Genomic DNA, 19,559 nt, shown 5'->3' on the forward strand with positions numbered 1-19,559 from the left:
TCCATTGCAAAACTATAGAATTAAAAAACACACAAAAAACATCAATTTTGCGACGGAAAATTCGACTTGATATTAGCTCAGAATCTGAATCGTTTTATGGTCTGAATCATCCCCCTCAGTATTTGTTACGATGTCACTAACATTCTGTATTAAAAAATTGTGTTTTTTTTTATATTACCATTAAGTATTTGTTATGTTATGTTTAAATTTTTTTACCAGCAGGTTAATGACACTGGAAGTGACACTTCTACAGAAACAAACCCTTTAAATATCATTGTTATCTATTTACGCGTAGTAAAGGGCAATTTGTCCTGCATAACCAGAACAAATTATATAAAAGTCACTGTTAACACTCGAACGGTAGTACTGGTTCTAAAAGGCCACTCATTTCTGAACAAACTAATTATTGCAAATAAAATTATTTTACATAGCATATAACATGGCATCATGCATGTGTCCCCGAAGGGGTCGGCACAGGTGTATAGTATATACAACCATTCCTTGCTATATATATTTTTTAACTTATTTTGGAATTAATATTTGTTTCTCCGTTTATTTATTATATTTCCATCCACTGCCCGCGCTGCATGGAATCTGCGCCGCGCGAATTATAAATCTAGGGCTTTGACAAAAGCAGTATACCCATATAGATAGCATTCACTACGTCTATTGGTTGAAGCCCTCGATATAATGGAAAGGTCGAAGCTCACAGAACCCGTGCCGCGGGGGCTGGTGGCGTCTGAAACGAAATTGTTTTTTTTTCTAAAATTAACAGATAGAAAAATAAAGTTTAAAATTGTATTAGGTATACATAAAATTTTGGTTACTTTGGCAAAACGTGACAACTCAACTCGTACAAATTACAAACATAACAAATTAAGATCAATGGCACGATTATCTTCATTTTCGGAATGATAAATACAAAACTTAAAATTAATCCTTATTTTAAAACATACACTTACCAGTGTAAATACGATCTTTGGATTAATCACTCTCTTTTCAATGGCAAGTCGTATTCTACAAATTTTTACTATGCAGTTGGCTCATGTTACCATCGGTTAAGGCAGATAAAAAAATACTTTATGATAAAAAAAAAATGTTTTCCAAATAGGAAGTGCTAAAGGAACCGGCGACACCCATAGTCCCCTTTTAATTTTTGTCTCATTCTTTTAATCAAATTGCCTATTCTTTTATAACTGTACCAACTTATAGCAGAAGCGCTGTTCCCAAAGACCTTGTATAGAATAGACGGATAATATTTTAGAGTGACGATCAAACTATCACAGCTCTCTTTCTTCCCTATGGCAACAATCTCTGTGGAAAAAAGAAACAAACATAGACAAACACCGCTGTCTAGAACGTCAGTGTTTACCGTTTTGAGATGTTGTGGTAGTCAGCTGGATACCAAACCTGCCGTTAGTTTTTTGGTGTTTTGGGACATTATTTTAACTTTTTATATAAACAATCTGTGAAATAGTTATTCATTATGAACCATGGCTTGCGTAGCTATTGGTTGTGAGAGTAGAATGGGTGTTATAATGGAGAACGATCAAACAATGTCTCACCATGGGTAAGTTATCGACCACATAATACATGTTTGTGTGCAAGAAATACATTACCTGGTCTGGTTTTTGTAAAGTTTATTGAGCCCTAAACACGATGCAGACGCATATTTTCAGCAAAGCCGTCACATTTGTACAAATAATTGATTTCACATTTTACGTTAATCAGCTTTGACAGATCATGTACCCAAAGTGTTATAAGTAGTGTTGTCCTTTGATATCGATAACATAATATTATGTTTGAATGTAACATCTACATGTTGCGTTATTCTATTCACGTTTAATTTATTTTTCGACCTGTTTCCGATTTGGATGAAGATTAGGTACATAAAGATATTGTATTTTCCAGATTTCCTAAATATCCTAATTTACGAAACAAGAAATTAAGAAACAATTAGATTCAGACCATGAAACGAGATAATTCTCTCTTCTGAAGGACGCCTTCTCCTTATTTAAGCCTGTGCTAATTACATTTCGATGTATCTTGCTTTCTATCGAGCAGGATACCAAACAAAAATATTACATAGAGATGCAGTACCAACAATATTCACTCACATATCTCACATAAGGTGAGTTTAAGTTTAGTTATAAGTTTATAGATAAATTTGCAGCTATTTCGTTTTTGTATTCTACATTAGCATGGAAAAAATATTTCAATACAATACAAATATTCTCTATTGCACAAAATAATTAGTATGAATAACTATTTTGGTAATTACCTGTGATTACTCCTTCTATAAATAATTAGTATGAATAACTATTTTTGTAATTACCTGTGATTATTCCTTCTATGTGCAATGTGTAAACATGCAATGCTTGTGTATTTGTGTGCTCCACGTTAATATGTGCCATTCTTGCAGGTAAAGTTATAACGACCAGAGCCGACACTATACACTTCTAAAGAAAGTGAACAAGAGGAAATATTTTTTTTTTATCACCAAAAGTCGGAATTGTTCAGTGCTTCGTAGTCATTGTATTCTAACTATATTGAATAAAAATCTTATAAAGAAGTATTTGCTTTTATTCTTTAATCGCATTGAGATAATCCCCGAAATATACTAGAAGGTCGTCTACTTCTTGTATCGAGAGCCGATTCGATTCCCGGTCAAGTCAATGAAAAACGTGTATTTAATTTTTATAAAAGGGTAGGTATGTGATTTATAGCAACCAAAGGGTGGCCGCAATGTCGTATTAAAATGATACTATAGTATATGTGGACTAGATGGACCGTCCTCGACCTCCTCGGCCATAACACCTTGCGAAATGACATAGATTCAAAAATGATAAATTGACCTTTAACAAGTTTGTCCATGATAATTACGTTGAATAAGTGGTTCTGAATCTGTCACCGCAACGTACGGTTCTTCTTAGGTATCTTTCTATCAGGGTACAAATAGGTATCGTTTTAACTAATTTACTTGTGGTTCAACCCACCCAGGTATGGATACTAGGTCGTTATTTCTGTATTTAATTAATCATTCAATTTGTAATGTATATTTTTTTAGATCTTGGACTAACATGAAATATTTAGCCAATAATAATGTCGATAAAGACATGGAACGGCACTAGTGGTTCTGATACAAAAACATACTATAGGTACGTTTCTATAACAAACCCGCTACACGAGTACAAAAGACGTTACGACGATAGTATATTTATCTCTTTTTAACTTATGACGGCTCACATGAGTGCGAAAGACAAAACCTATGTTTTTCTTTCGTCTTAAATATGCTCCGTCTATTCTATACAAGGTCTTTGGCTGTTCCCATTCAAATATAAAAAAAACATAACAAATATAATTTAAAAACATGCCAAACTCAGTTTGTAAATGAAAACAAAACCTTTTAAAATGTCTCATCTGGAGTAATTCTACCTTTCTAAAATATAATTTTGATTATTTCAAATTTCTTTTAAGTAAACTCTACACAGAAACAATTGTCATATAAATACAAACTTTATAAATATATTTCGGTTGCCTGTTGTAAATATTCATGCAGTTGATTGCAAAATATTTGTACATAAAATATTTTGATTCAATTACTGTCTTATCAAACGATCATAACACTTACAATGGCTATTGGGCTTATTTAATTAGTAAATATTGTTTACTGCTTAAAGACTACACTATGATAATAATGATGTTATGCTATAATATATTCGCTTTTTATAACTTTGATGAGAATAAATTATCTCGCTTGATTTAATATCATTGTCTAAAATATGATGAAATATATCGTTTCACTATTAAAAATCGACGATTTAACAGAGAATGTTCATGACCCAACAAAACCAATTCGGGCCCTAATTTTTGAAACATTCGCCTTCAACTCGCGTACTAAAATATATTATGTCATCTTGCGAATGACAAGTTCTAATGTGCTACTTGAAATGGATACATGTTTCCGGACGTGAGTTGAGAGTAGTGTTGGGTTCTTACCCGGAAAATTCCCGCGTTTTGGGAATTTTCCCAATTCTGAGGGAAAAAACCCGAAAAATTCCCATTTCAAGGGAAAATATTTTTTATCGCATATATTTGTATTAAAAGTAAGGATTTCCAACAAAGACCATTTAAATATAATGTATGCCTACTTATGCCCAATTTATCTTCTGTCGTAGTGTCGTATGAACTCTTAAAAAACTTAAAGGAGATCATCGGATTTCGGCCCAGAAGTCAAAGTGCCGGCCAAAAAATAATTTTGCTATATTCCGTTAGATCTTATCCATATGAGCATTTATTATTATGGCACCAAAGCTGTAGGGTCAATATCTTCGGTTTTATTCGATTTTAAAAAACTGTATTTTTCATACATTTTTGGTGAAAATGTAAAGTGCCGGCCAAGTAACAATAATGGTATTATCCTTAGAACTTATCCGTCTGAGCATTTATTACTGTGGCACCAAAGCTGTAGGGTCAATATTTTCGGTCTTATTCGAATTAAAAAAAAACTGAATTTTCATACATTTTTGGTGAAAATGTGAAGTGCCGGCCATGAAACAATATTTGTATATCCCGTTAGAACTTATCCATTTGACCATTATTAGGGCACCAAACGTCTATGACCATTATTTTGACTTTTGTTGGACTTTACGTTATAGTTTCTGTGTGAAAAGTGCCGGTCAGCAAAAAACACATGTCAAAGCTATCGAGAAGATACCTGTAAACATTATTCACTATGACAAAAACGTGTATGACCATTAATTAGTTTGGCTTTTGTTGGATTAAAAAAAACTTGATTTTTGATTCATTTTGTATAAAAATAAAATATAACAGGCGCGTTATTTAAAGGATCGTCAGAATGTTTATTACTATGGTATTAAACGACTATGACCAATATTTTGAACTTAATTCGATTTTCCAAAAATCAAAAAAAAGTTTTATCTAGTGATAATGAAACTATCTTGCTAAAGGCGTAATATGGTGGTCGTCTTTTGAAAAATAGGTTTGCGTTTAACCACTACCTTACCTGATGGTGATACACGCTTAAGAAACTACTTTTTTTAAAGAAAAGTGTATACAAGGAATAAACAGTGGGGTGATAGAGGTACCTACTATGTTATCGGCCGAGTAGCACCAGGACATTGTGATAGGCATACTTGCAAAGTACAACTACCCGACTCCTGTTTTCCCTAACAGATACTTCAGACGTCATGCCAAAATACGAGTTTCGTCACTAGATGGCAAGCTTATCCTTGGAGGATGGTAACCATTTACGGTCAAGGTGAATCAATACAATAATTCAACCTAAACTTAGGCCGTAACGTTGAGTCGAATGCAAAAACTACAGCCAACGTCATATCTAAAATCAGATAGTATTAATATAGAAGTTCACCTAACAACACACAAAATAAAAACACAAAGTATTTATCTGACTAATAACTAGTCATTGGGAAAGCTCTGCTTGTTGTCATTGTTAAAATGTATAAAAAAAAGTTTTTTTTAAAAGTCCAATAAAAGCCAAAGTCGACATTTGGTAGTATAGTAAAAATAAGTCGTTCAAGTCGTTTACCAAAAGATTTGACTTATTTTGTTTCGCTGGCTGACATTTTCCCATTTGAACCAAAACGGAAAGAGAGACGAATAAAAAGTCAAGATAACGGTCAAAAATGTTTTGCGCCAGATTATTAAATGTTCTAAAGGTTTGTAATCCGCCGTACCGCATTTTTTACCCAAAGCACTTTATTTTCATACAAAATAAATAAGAAATCAAGATTTTTAAAATACACTAAAAGCCAAACTAATGGTCATACAAGTTTGGCGCTATAGAAAAAAATGTTAACAGACATCTACTCGATACTCTCAACATGATATTTTTGCTGGTCGGCATTTTTCATATTTAAACTAAAACGTAAATTCCAATAAAAGTCAAAATAATGGTCATAGATGTTTGGTGTTATTAAAAAATATTGAGAAGCAACTATTAGACAGATTCGACGTATTTTTTTCGATGGCCGGCATTTTAACGTATTAACCAAAACTGAAAGTCCAAATAATGGTCATAGAAGTTTGGCGCCATACTAATAAATGTTCTAACGGTCCTTTGTAATACGCCTGTATACCTCTTTTTCCCAACGGACATAATATTATTTTTTACAAAATGTATGAAAAGTCGAGATTTTTAAAATCCAATTAAAGCCAAACTAATGGTCATACACGTCTGGTGTCATAGTAAAAAATGTTCAGAACAATCTACTCGAAAGGTTTGACACATTTTTTTCTCTGACCGGCACTTTCAAATTTGGGCCGGCCAAAGTATGGAAAGCCGATGATCTCCTTTGTAATATATTTTGAATGGAATGTTCGATTTTAATAATTCCATGCAAAGATATCTACATATTATAGGATATATAGGATGCTTTTGGCACGAGAGAATGTCATCATCGAGGAGCAACATGGTTTTGTGCAAGAAATTGGGAGGCACGAATACCTACAGATATTATTTACTTGGACTATGAAAAAGCTTTTGATCGAGTTCCTGTCACACCATTGATTGCTAAATTAGAGCCCTTTGGAATCAGAGGCAATGTCGTGAAGTGGATTGAAGACTTCCTGTCAAATCGCACATTCTCTGTGCGCATCGGAGAATCATACTCTGTTCCCAGAAAAGTCCTCAGCGGTGTGCCGCACGGATCGGTGTTAGGACCTATTTTATTCAGTATCTACCTTACAGATCTTAAACATGGTATCATGTCTGATATATCACTCTTTGCAGATGCACACTTATTAGCCATAATATAATCCAAGATGATCTTGATAGAGTAATTGCTTGGACCCGAGATTGGCTAATCACATTAAACGTAGACAAATGCACTGTGTTGCATGTTGGCAGTACCACCCCACGTTGAGTTACACCATTGACTCAAAACCTCTCGAGTGTGTTAAAAAACAAAAGGACCTTGGCATAACGATAACACATAATCTAAAGTGGGACGAACACATTATTGGAATCACTAAGAAGGATAACTCCCTCTTATACATAATTAGAAAAGCTTTTTATCATATAGATACGGAATTGTTTCTTAGGCTTTACAAAACTTACTTACGTCAGACCACTGTTAGAACATGGGTTTCAAATATGGAGACTTTACTATCGGAAGGACATTGCACTACTAGAGAGAGTCAAAGAAGAGCAACAAAGATGGTGACAGTACTGGCTGGCCGGAGTGGACCTTAGCGGGGGCCGCAGGACTCTCACATCTGGCTTGCCTTCATTGGCCAGCCAGAGTGGGGCGTTAGAGCTATACGCTCGCAGGGTGGAAGTGAAAGATGCATAAGTCGCGAGTTGGTAAGGCGGGTAAACCGCCTCGCAGAAAGCGGTGTACACCTCTTGACACCCTGAGATGCTCACAACCATGTTGCTGCCTTGCCGTCCAGTCGCGTCGGCTAGATGGTGATAGATAGGTGGCCCAACCAGTGAGTGACGAGTCACCGCCTGCCCAATGTATCTCTGTTATTAACATTGGTCGAGCAGGCGCCATAGTCCCCCATAGCCCCAGTATATAGGTTCACTAACCCCCAACCCAATAGCCCAGTTCCTTTTGTTCCCATAATCTGCAATAGTCCTACACGAACCAGGGATTGTCTTTGGGTGCACTCCCATAGTGCATACAGGGATAATCGCCGGTTGGTGTCACAACACATTTAGAGTAAATTGTCTTAAGGGGCCTCTACGTGTTGGCTTCGGCCCCACACACGCCTTCCAAAAGTCCGGGACTCCATGACAGATCCGACCCGAGACATGGAAACGACATACAAATAATAATAAGATTAAAAATAATTAAATAAAAAATATTTTCCCATGATTCGGGAATTTTTCGGGTGTTTATTTTATTTTCCCATATTTTCCCGATATTTTTTCTTTCCCACCCAATTTTTTCTTTCCCTGCCCATCACTAGTTGAGAGCGAGCGATTCATAAATAAGGCCCCAGGGAAGCTACCTCAACACCCAACTGTGAAATAAATAAATAATTTAAAATGCCTAGTAGCACTTAAATGCTTAAAAACTTAATTTTGAAGTATTGAAATGACACTTAAGTAAACTTAGACATTACTGGCAGCGAATGATACAACATCTTGTACATATAAGCGTGCTAAAAATAATGGCAACTAGGTAATACGCTAATTTTAACCGGTTCATGTTTAATAACTACCCAAATTTACTCATTCTTCTTTTCATCTGTCAGTAATGTGAGCAATTCCTCTGTAGTTTTGTTTTCGCTTTTGAATTTGTCCATTTGATGTTTTGGAATGGTCGCTTCGAGAAGCGACTCGATGTTCTTTTTGAGACGCTTTAGCGGCGATAGGGTTAAGTCATTGCATGGCTCACGACCCATAGCTTCAAGGGATTCCACTAGAAGATCGTCTATGAGACGTTTATTGAAACCTGTGGGAGTAAAAACTATATTAACATCTCGTATTATAAGCATTTTGATAGTATAGTGACATTTTTACAGATGGCATAAATGTTAAAGTTTATTAAAGTCTGACAGAGGGAATATTTACATGAAAGTGTGGAAGTTATTTTATCAGCATTTCTTACATCTTATAAGGGATACTGATAAAATGCAACCAAAGGTTTTGGTAGCATATAAAGCAAGTAAGTCCTTTTTTTTTCATTATAATGCTATGAAATTCCTACCTCTTGACCTCCACCTTCAAATAAGCTTATCTAAGTCCCTTTCCCTAGAATATAGACGGTAGGCCTATAAAACTAACGCCTGAAACCCCATGTCTAGCTCATCCCATCACCGCCCAACACCAGAAATTAACAACAAAATGAGTATGGACTCACACATTACCCACACTCGCCGCCGCTGACACGATCAATGACAAATGGCCGCTAAAATAAAAACGCACGATGATCAAGCGGAATGACGTGCTGACTTCACACAAAGCATGGTATAATAGAAAGAGGGTATTCTCATTAACAAGTAACTAACATTGCTGAATTTGAAATAAAAAACAGGTGAGATCGAAATTCATCTCTATACAAAATATGGATCCCATTTATTTTTCAGATCCATTATTGATAAAATACGACAATATCGTTAAATGTAATTCGTCATAATAGATTAAATATTGATAGAAAATAGCTTAGAGCCTTGTGGCTCACGCGCATAATTTCTATCTGGCTGGAGGGACTGAACTAAAAATCTGTAGAGAAATGAGTGCCAGTACCTCTATATACTATCAGTACCTAATTGAAATCGTTTTCGGTACCGAAAGAACAATTCGACGCGAGCGGGACGATGCCAGTTCTAAAACCTTTATTTTATTTTTTCAAATCCTGATTCTAAGATAGATATTCACCGTGAGATGATAGGACACCGTTTATCACCCGTAGAGATAGACCTTCCACTAGCAGATATAATTCCTAACTGGACTTAATGTAAGAGAATACCTTCTTCTATTCCACCATGACAATACAGTAAGCACACAGCACACAATACCGTCGATTCTGTTAAACGTTCAACGCTCATAAGATTACAAAGGTATCAATAAAATAAAACAGTCAATAAACCTTCAAAGGCAGACTAGAAGGAAGTTTGGAAGAATAATAAACCTTAGTGAATCATACCTTGATGGATTCACCTGGTTTCATTTTAACATAATTAGTCGCATTTCAATGACTTGATACGGTATATATGTAGCCAAAAACTTTTATATTTCTATACGGTATATGTATACATGTAACATTTTTATGCTCAAAAATGTGAAAATGAAAATAATATTTTTCAAATATATTGGTTCGAAATAAGAATAAAATTTTAACAGAATAGACGATTCATAAATGTTCAATTTTACTGTTTGTTTAAAGAGAAGTTTGTTCAAAATTGCTAAACAGAAAAAAATGGAGTTAGGTCCTTTAGAAATAAGTAAAACATGAATCATTGGAACTGAGGAGTGGTCCTATTGTTTGCTTTATCATTGCGTGTCCGGTAATGTATTTTGAAATCGAAAGAAATATATATTAGTAAGTATTCAATGTCTTATTTGACTTTTACAAAACAGCACTAGTATTATTTATTTTATAGGCAGGTCGGAAAAACTCGTTGATGTCTAATGTATGTGTAACTCCCTAAATTTTTTTTCTTTTCTTAGGGTCTGAAATGGACCTTTACGACTGAATTACGAATCCCAAAATAATTTTAAAATCGAATCTCATTGCTATGACTTAAAAATAATATGTTATATTATCATTATTAATAAACACAATCTTTGTGTTTCATAGTAAATAGACCAATCGAAAATGATTTCGCGTTGATGTCGAATGTAAGGGATAAAACATTATGTAAGTTATGTGAGGAAATGAAATGGACTTTTACCATTAATTTTGGATTTGGTTCAGTGCACTTGAATGGTCAATGAGTGCATACTGTTCCGGTTATTGACCTCTGACTTCTGACGCACCTTAAGAATTTAAATTACTTAGCAGTGTATAAAAAGAAATGTTTCCTAAGTAATGGGTTCTAAATTATATAATGGATTCCTGTTATAGGCATACACACAGGAAGCAGATGCTCCACACTCAAATCAAAAACAGTGCAACTGAGTATGAGTAGTGTTCAAACTCAATAAAAAGTTCTCACCTAAATATTTGAGTTTCTCTTTTGAAGCAATCATGTTCAGAAGGAGGGCTAGCTGGAATCTCATCTTGGATAAGGTCGTCGTCGACTCGAACTCGACCTCGACCCCGACCTCCTCGACTGTCGCCACAATCTCATCTGAAGCTATCTTCTTTGCTCCAACAATACAGACCTTCGCATGCTTCTCCAACTCATTCTTTAGCTTGAAAAACTGTCCACATTTTTGACATTTGTAAGCACTATCCTTACCATGTATCTTACTCATGTGCGCTTTCATATGCGGCAGTTGGGAGAAGGTTAAAGGACACATGGCACAAGGAAAAGGTTTCTCCCCAGTATGTCTTCTTATGTGCAGCATCAGGGCGTTTGAATGGCCAAATGGACGGTTGCATATTCTACAGATGTAAGGCCGGTCACCGGTGTGCGAACGGCGATGGACCTTCAACTGTGTGGACTGGGTAAATCTTTGTCCACAATCAGGACACATGTGGGGACGGTTCTGTTCATGAACCCTCATGTGCTCAGCCAAATGCCCCTTCAAATCTTTGCCGCATATAGGACATTGAACCCTATGACCACCATGACATATTCTCACATGCCTCTTAATAGAATTCAACTTCATAAACTCTTTCCCACAATACTGACATATGTAATCCTTCACTTTAGTATGTACTTTAATATGCTTTGATAACTGGGCTCGGGAATCATAAGTCATTTCACATGTGTAGCATTTGAAACGGCCAGTGTCCAAATGAGTTTTTTCATGCTGTAGAAGAAGTAAACGGTATGAAAATTTCTTTTCACAGTACATACACTTTAGGTTGCTTTCCGCTTTTATGTGAGTTGCCAAGTGTAATTCTAAATTGTCTAACAATTGGAAAGTCCTGTCACAGATATGACACACATGAAATTCAAGAGCATTCCCAGTAGCGTGACGTCTTTTAATGTGATTCTTCAACGTGGAACGGTAACGGAACTTCCTTGGACAAAACTTACATTTATTGGGTTTTAAATCCATATGCTTTATGATGTGTCTACTTAAAGAAGCTTTGTTGTTGTATGTTTTGTGGCAGTGGTCACATTCCACTAAAGATAATGTTAACACTATTCCGTTACTTAATGTCACATGCTTGGTCTTTGATTTATCAATATTCATTGATTTTATCTTTGTAACTCGATATGTATTAGGCCTTAGGGCCCTCGTTTTCGGTATCTGTGTTTGGTCACTCTCTGGCAACGGAGGAGGTACATCTTCAGGAGGCGAGAGAACACTTTTCATATTATTTATAACATCTTCTCTAAGCACCTCATCTATAGGAGTCATTGGTTTAGGGTTATCATCTTTATTTTTTTTAGAACTATTCTTATTAGAGTTACTATTATCCTTATTGTCTGACCCAGTCTTATCCTTATTTGGACTCTTTTTAGTAGTGTCTGTATTCTCCTTGAAAATATTCCTTGCCACTCTTATTTTACCAACAAAATTGACAGCACTGTCAGTTCCTGATGGTGGATTATTTTTTCTTTTACTTATTCTTTTGGGGCTATTTTCATTATGATCACTCACAGACATTCCAGTATCATTTTGGTTACTTATTGCTATATCATTATTGTTGATTCCATTTGTTGGTGAACTTTGTAAGCTTTTTGATCTTCGGTCATCATCAATCAACAACTCACTTTTTAGTATGTTATCCATGACTTTTAAATCGTCCTTGCTCTTCCTCATTATTCGTCCACTTCTAGTCATAATTTCTTTGGTAATGTGTAAGGCATTTTTGTTAATTCCACTGCTTACTGTAAAGCCCCGCAAACTTTGAATATTCGCACCATTTTTCAACTTGATATTATTGTTTTTCATCACTGTACCACTTCTGTTACCTGTCAATGATTTCTTTGTTTTACCACGACTTCCAGCACTAGTTCTCCTTAAGTTAGCCATGGTTATTCTATTCTAAACCCATATCAAGCGCTGTAAATTACCTTCTTGTGATATAACTACAGTAAGCGATAAGACCCTCCACCAAGTGTTAGGTATATTAAAGTAAGTTATATTAGTAGTCTCCGGGCGTAACTTACATGCAGTGTAAATATTGTTAGAGCTCCATAATCACTAGCACTACGTGATAACGACTTGTTCAAACAATGCTCCGATAATGTGTGAAGGACGAAAGCCTTTTGTCTCGGTCGGCTTGTAATTAGAGCATCATCAACTTTACCTGCCCGCCTACTATGCGTTACACTGAAAAATAACCTTGTAACCGACACATTGTAAACACGCAACCTCTAAATGTAAATCACATTGAACAATTCTATTCAAAAAAACTTCACGAATACGAGTCAGCGATGTCGAAATTATTGTATTGGATTGATTGAATGAAAAGTTGAAAAATGTCATTCCCTACTGTGTGTTAGTGTGAGGCATGTGTGAGTGAGGGAGAGACCCGGTAAGCGCCATCTATTACTATCTTCAGAGAAACTTTTGAGATAAACACAGCAATTTCAGAGTTTATTTTATTAGTTTTAATTAAAAGTATAACATAATATTACTCAAAACATTTTGAAATTGATATGTTTTATTGAATTACATTACTATAATAATTACGTCTCATTAAAAATTAAAAGACTCGCACATGCACTTCGAACTGCCCGCCATCTATTGAAACTTACAGGAACTTTTACAGTTGCAACTCGTGCCCTCGCTTGCCCCATGAAGATTATTATTATATTGTTTTGAAGAGAACTCATTGCATTCAAGGAACTTATTCAACAGGAAGATTGTTCTATAAATAACTCGACTTCTGCCAACGGCAAGCCGGATATATTTATAGCGGTTACAAACACGTTTGTTCGCTTTGCAGTAATCATATAAGGCACCCGCTGATGCGCAAATGATGGTACCTACTTATTTTAAACCTTGGCCTCGCATCTTGTCCTTTATCTATCTTACCTACATTTACAGGGCATGTTAAGTACTTAACCAAAGTGAATATTCGAGATAGAATTTACCTTATACAACACAGTAAGTATTTGTCTAGAATTCCTTTTGAACTTTAGGTAGGTAAACTCGAACTTAAAGATGATTTTATTTATTTACAGCTGTAATATCGATGTACTATACACCTCTGCCTACCCGTTCGAGGATACAGGCGTGATGCTGTGTTATCAAAAAGTAAAGTAAGTATATTACGACCTTGTATTTATTACCTGTATTTAGTATACCTTCTATAACTACATTATTCTGCTTTGAAACATATCAGTTTACAAAATTTACGATGCAGTCGGTAGGTATTTAAATTAGCAACTTAATTAGAATGGTTCATTAGTAATATACAATCATAATAAACTTCTTAGTAACAATAACAATATTGAGCTCAATCGGTGATGCGTTGATGTCTTTACTATTAAAATATTTTTTCTATGAAAAAGATTTCAACGACGCATATTTCCGTACCTATTTTTTAACATACTGGTGTTCTATTTTTAACTATAACATGTAATACTCTTCGTTACATTATTTATTTTGACGTTTGTTTCCGTTGCGGGGTGGGCAGAGCAACAAGTCGTTAGAATATTATACTAGATTCAGTCGCTGTGATACTTATTGAGGCGTTTATTTAAGGTGCATTGGGGTATAAATACATAATTAGTTTTCTTTCTGGTTCTACAACATGCTTGCAGTGCCCGCATGACACATTCTAGATCTTTCTTTTTGTTTAGAACTATCACAATAGGTATGCAAATGCACAACACAACAACATAAATACAATAAAATCGTGCATAGTAATAGAGCTGGAAGGTGACATTATGTCGTTCCTTATCCAATTCTACTTATAAATGTGTTTTGTGCGCATTTTACTTTGAATTGCTCAGTAGGTAGGTAGATGGTAGATACCCTAACATAATTATTTATTAACTGCCTATATACCTACATCCCACTGCTGGGCACAGGCCTCCGCTTAATCAACCGGAGGGGAATGGAGCATACTCCACCACGCTGCTCCAGGGGGGCCTTTGGCGGCACAATAGTCACCCTGACACCAGGGTTGATGAGGTTGGTATTCCACCTCACAACCCACACGTCAGAAGAAGAGTAGGTGTGCTTTGAACTAGCAAGAAGTATATTACATATCTTAAATAATGTCGTATAATTTCCATTACAGCTACTTTTTGTTTTTCTACTGACTAGTAATTTGAGAAATCTCATTTGATTCAAATAAGATTTCTAGGGGTATATATTTCAAACGTGGTCGAAGATGACGAATTCAAAAATAAGACCACGAGTTACAGAACATGCCTACAAGCATAGTTTCAAGTCAGTATATTGGACAAATACAATATCATAATTTGTTATCCATCTGTCCCCAGTCCCTATAAACTGAGAACCTAACTACGGACATATACTTACAGGGTGTTAGTGACATCGTAACGAATATTGAAGGGGATGATTCAGAGTTTCAGACCATGATTCTGTGTTAATATCAAGTGCTTAAGCTGGATATATGATCCACGCAGGATATTTTATTTATGTCTGCCATACGCAATAATAATAATAATATCAAGTGGAATTTTCCGTCGTATATATATATTTTTGAATATTTTTTTTTTCTATTTTGCGATGGAAAATTCCACTTGATATTAACTCAGAATAATGTGCTGAAGAACTCGTTATGATGTCATTTATACCCCATGCAAGTACAAACAAGTAGCCATATAAGTACACATGGGTGTTAATGACAGCGTAACAAATACTAAGGGGAATGATTCAGACCATGATTCTGAGTTGATATCGAGTAGATTTCCATGTCGGAAAATTCATGAAAAGTTTAGTTTTTTTTTAAATTATTTTCAGTTGCATACCTTTGCGACGGAAAATTCTAATTGATATCAATTCACAATCATGGTCTGTATCAACTTTCAAAGTTTTCGTTACGATGTCACTTACACCCTGTACTTATATGTATTCTGTGGTACATACGTATTATGTTAGTGACTTCCTCTTTCAGACCACTACTGTAATTTATCCTATGATTTTCCGTAAACCCGCTTACATATGCGGACATATTATCTAAATGGACAATAATGTACGACAATGGGACCTAAATAATGGAAAATAGAACATAAAGTATGTACGAACATGGGGCTATAGAGTCTGCTAGTAATTACGAATTTACGATACAAGCGAAAAGGTGAAATAGTACTTTCTGTATCTGCACGGCCTCGGGGTCCTGAAGTGTTTGCTGTCACGAGCAGTGATGTGCCCGGGAATGTTTCCAAAGTGGGAATATTCCCGTTGTAAAAACTCTTTTATTAAATAGTTTTTGTCTTTACTATTGAAAAGACATTGGTTGCTTTTCTTCTTCAAATTAATATTTATTGTACTCTGGTGTTAATGGTCTTCATGCCTAAAGGTTAGGTACTTACCTAATAAAGCTCTTTTTACAAAAGCGTTCCTGATTGGCCGCCTCTATGGCATAAGATAGAATAATACTACGTATACACACACACACACACACACGGTACGTCGTTACGTACCGTCGCCGAACTAGATTTACCTCAAGTCAGACAGGATTCCAACTCAATATTGACTCGGGACTGTGGGTTTGTTTACGAACCCAGTGAAATATCATCAAAGTTTCGCTCAGTAGAGGGAGGTTTTTCGCCAGCATTAGGTACCTATACTTACCAGGTTGCGTGGGCCTGGAAGCAAGGCCGCGTTTTGTAACTTTGTTCTCTATCCTTTTTGTATTGTACTAGGTATGTAGGTAGATACGTAGATATTTGTTCCACCAATACACAATGGAGCAGTGTGGTGCGAGTAGGAGTGTCCACACTCCCTCCAGATCGTTGAGGGAAACCATGTCTGCCTAGCAGAGGGCAGTCAATTTCGCTAATAATGTAATAATATGTGTGGCTCGCCACTAATGCTCACAACCTATCACTTAGTTGATCTTCCGATAGATATAAGTGCCTCTGACTACTCCGTAGAAATATAATCGTGAGCTTAAGTTGTTTATTACTTAAAAAAAACCTTTTGACTTGCATCCTTCGTCGCCTATTCTCTGGCCGCACACCACCTAAGCCTGGATGCGGCTTTCCCCATTGTCTAATCACAATAGCGTCAGTTTGCACCATCCAGCGGACGGTTTGCACAACCAACACAATGACATTGCTGACCGTACATGTTGGACGAGCCGATCCAACTGATTAGCTGACCTTACACGTCGGGTTTATGTCTCGGATTGTTGTTTTATCTGCTTCTGCGGTCTGTGAAGGGGATTTCTGTCTTTGTTAGATTTAGAAGTAGTTGGAGGGTGACCTGAATATTTTTAGCGGTATTATTTCGACTGGGAGCGAAGAATGACATACTTAGAACGTGAGAAGGTGCGCGTGCGCTTTATTTTCTCGATCGTGACAATTGTGTCCTTACTCACATGCTGATTTGGGTAATGGGCTGATCACCTGACGAGTAAAACAACCAAAAAATACTTTAGGACTTCGCACTTAATGTTTTTTATTACTTTTTGTTTCTGTCCGTCCCATTAGGGATAACGGGAGTGAGTTTATGTATGTGTATTATTCTGTGTATGTCTCACACTTAAGAAAGATTGTTTGGAAAGCGTTCAGCACGAGTGCCTATAAACATACCGGGTAGGTCAAGTACAGATAGACATAGGTTAACACTTTCAATTTTTCTTTCTTTTCACGGCCTCTGTGGTCCAGTGGTTAAGCGTTGGACTCACGATCCGGAGGCCCCGGGTTCGAATCCCGGTGGGGACATATATCACAAAATTCACTTTGTGATCCCTAGTTTGGTTAGGACATTACAGGCTGATCACCTGATTGTCCGAAAGTAAGATGATCCGTGCTTCGGAAGGCACGTTAAGCCGTTGGTCCCGGTTACTACTTACTGATGTAAGTAAGTAGTCGTTACATGAGCCATGTCAGGGGCCTTTGGCGGCTCAATAGTAACCCTGACACCAGGGTTAATGAGGCTAGTATTGCACCTCACAACCCACACGATAAGAAGAAGAACACTTTCAATGACAGAACCAAGGTGTCATATTGCCTATTATGAACCATCAACGACTCACGATCATGATGTCCGTGAAAGAGTTAAGTATAGGTGTTCCTAGTCCTATCTATTGAATGTAATGTTTTATAGCGCTCACATGTCCGTCTCTGAATTAATCTCAATAGGGTAGTTTCCAACTAGTCAAATCAGTTACTTTTTACCAAACGTCAAAACACGAAATTACTATGCGATTTGTATGAAAATGCAACCTCTGACGTCATAGAAAAACGTGACAAAATGTCGCACTTATTATTAGATTTTTCTTTATTAAAATTCATAGATAGGTTATAAATAGAAAAAAAAATTGTCACCTTTAGGTCTGTCTTTATTTAGTAGGAAACTATACAATAAAACCTAAGTACTTAAAAATTACAAAAAAATACTTAATATACCTGTTTACTTACTTATTGTGATAAGTACCTATTCTTTGGACGTACTCTTTGTTCCTAACATACATTTTCTTTATCTAAATACATTAGCAAGCGCAGTAAATCGTGATTTCTATTGAGCACCTCTCTACTGGCTTAGATCAATGTTTTCCGATGTTTTCTCTGCAGATCGGTAATGAACCTGGTAGTAACTGGACCGGATCAAATTGTCCCGAGATTCGATCACGACCTCCAAGCTCTTCATATAATTACCATGCTTTCTTCTTTTATACCTCCTTATACAATTATATGTCTGTTTTAGAAAGGAGAAAACATTAGTTTATTTATTAACTGACTTCAAAAGGAGGTTATCTATTTGAGCCTTTATGTAAGTATGTAATATTGTGGGAATTACACAATATTCGTAGATACATCACCAGCCCATTAACGTCCCCACTGCTGGGGCACGGGCCTTCCCTATGGATGGATAGAGAGATCGGGCCTTACACCACCACGCGGGCCCAGTGCGAATTGGTGGTTATTAACACTACTAATGTAGCCGGGACCAACGGCTTAACGTGCCTTCCGAAGCACGGAGGAGCTCGAGATGAACTTATATGTTTTAGTGGTCACCCATCCTATGACCGGCCTTTGCGAAAGTTGCTTAACTTCAACAATCGCAGACCGAGCGCGTTTACCGCTGCGCCACCGAGCTCCTCGTAGGTACATGTGAGCTTAAATTTTCCATTTCTCAAAAACTGCAAATCGTATTGCAATATTTTTTCTTCTTTTTATTAAAATAAGAACTTAGTTGTCATATAGCTTAGCAACAGTGCAAGGTTCTTCAAAATCGGCATAAGTTTTAAAGATGTGGTCATAAAACATTATTTTGGAAGAAAATCAATGAACTCGTTGATGTCTTTTGTATGAAGAATCCTTTAACAGTGGCACTTTATAGTGGCGTGTGACATGAAGCCTTTAGAGGTCATTTAAGTGCTGCCAATATGGGTATATGGGCATAAATGCGGGGTTGATAAGGTTGGTAATCCACCTCATAACCCACACCTTGACCCATCACCCACTAGATAGAAGAAAGAGACAAATTACTTACGTAACGTGATCCCAATACAATAATTGATTTTACAGGCAAACTACACTTTTTTACGTAACTATCTATCTAAATAATACAACATAGCATCACGATTGTATCCCCGTAGGGGTAGGCAGAGGTGTATTGTACATGCAACCACTCCCTGCCATCGCCAGTTATGTTTAAGTCCCACAATAGGGGGCCTATTGCCATTCATCATCATCAGCCCATTAACGTACCCACTGCTGTGGCACGGGCCTTCCCTATCCCGATGGATAGGGAGAGATCGGGCCTTAAACCATCACGCGGGCCCAGTGCGGACTGATGGTTATTAACGACTGCTAATGCAGCCGGGACCCACGGCTTAACATGCCTTCCG

General features: G+C 36.4%; 1 protein-coding gene and 1 long non-coding RNA gene across 6 annotated transcripts; one reads left to right on the forward strand and one right to left on the reverse strand.

Moving 5' to 3' along the window:
- Positions 1–1,885: 1,885 nt before the first annotated feature.
- LOC126372842 (uncharacterized) lies at positions 1,886–2,572 on the forward strand. Its single transcript, XR_007567231.1, has 2 exons — positions 1,886–2,131; positions 2,423–2,572. It is a non-coding gene; the product is annotated as an uncharacterized LOC126372842 (long non-coding RNA).
- A 5,382-nt stretch (positions 2,573–7,954) lies between these two features.
- On the reverse strand, positions 7,955–13,067 carry LOC126372736 (zinc finger protein draculin-like). Of its 5 annotated transcripts, none has more exons than XM_050018605.1 (3): positions 12,867–13,067; positions 10,651–12,528; positions 7,955–8,444 (listed from the first exon to the last, which is right to left on the reverse strand). In XM_050018605.1, exons 2-3 carry the CDS (start codon positions 12,506–12,508, stop codon positions 8,218–8,220), a joined length of 2,085 nt encoding a protein of 694 aa, XP_049874562.1. In that variant the 5' UTR covers positions 12,509–12,528; positions 12,867–13,067; the 3' UTR covers positions 7,955–8,217. The 5 variants fall into 5 exon arrangements, with proteins under 5 accessions (XP_049874562.1, XP_049874561.1, XP_049874560.1 ...); XM_050018604.1 differs by having other exon boundaries at positions 12,727–13,067; XM_050018607.1 differs by adding an exon at positions 8,860–8,900 and having other exon boundaries at positions 8,305–8,444; positions 10,651–13,067.
- Between the last annotated feature and the right edge of the window lie 6,492 nt (positions 13,068–19,559).

This window comes from Pectinophora gossypiella, chromosome 14, assembly GCF_024362695.1.
Source record: "Pectinophora gossypiella chromosome 14, ilPecGoss1.1, whole genome shotgun sequence".
Lineage (NCBI taxonomy): Eukaryota > Metazoa > Arthropoda > Insecta > Lepidoptera > Gelechiidae > Pectinophora > Pectinophora gossypiella.

What these genes read in the sequence shown, in the direction of transcription:
- LOC126372736 (XM_050018603.1), bottom strand. Translation starts at nt 12,589, where the DNA reads ATGGCTAACTTAAGGAGAACTAGTGCTGGAAGTCGTGGTAAAACAAAG. An exon ending in AGAGAAACTCAAATATTTAG is followed by an intron (nt 8,445 to 10,650) that starts GTGAGAACTTTT and finishes TTACTCCCACAG; the next exon opens with GTTTCAATAAACGTCTCATA.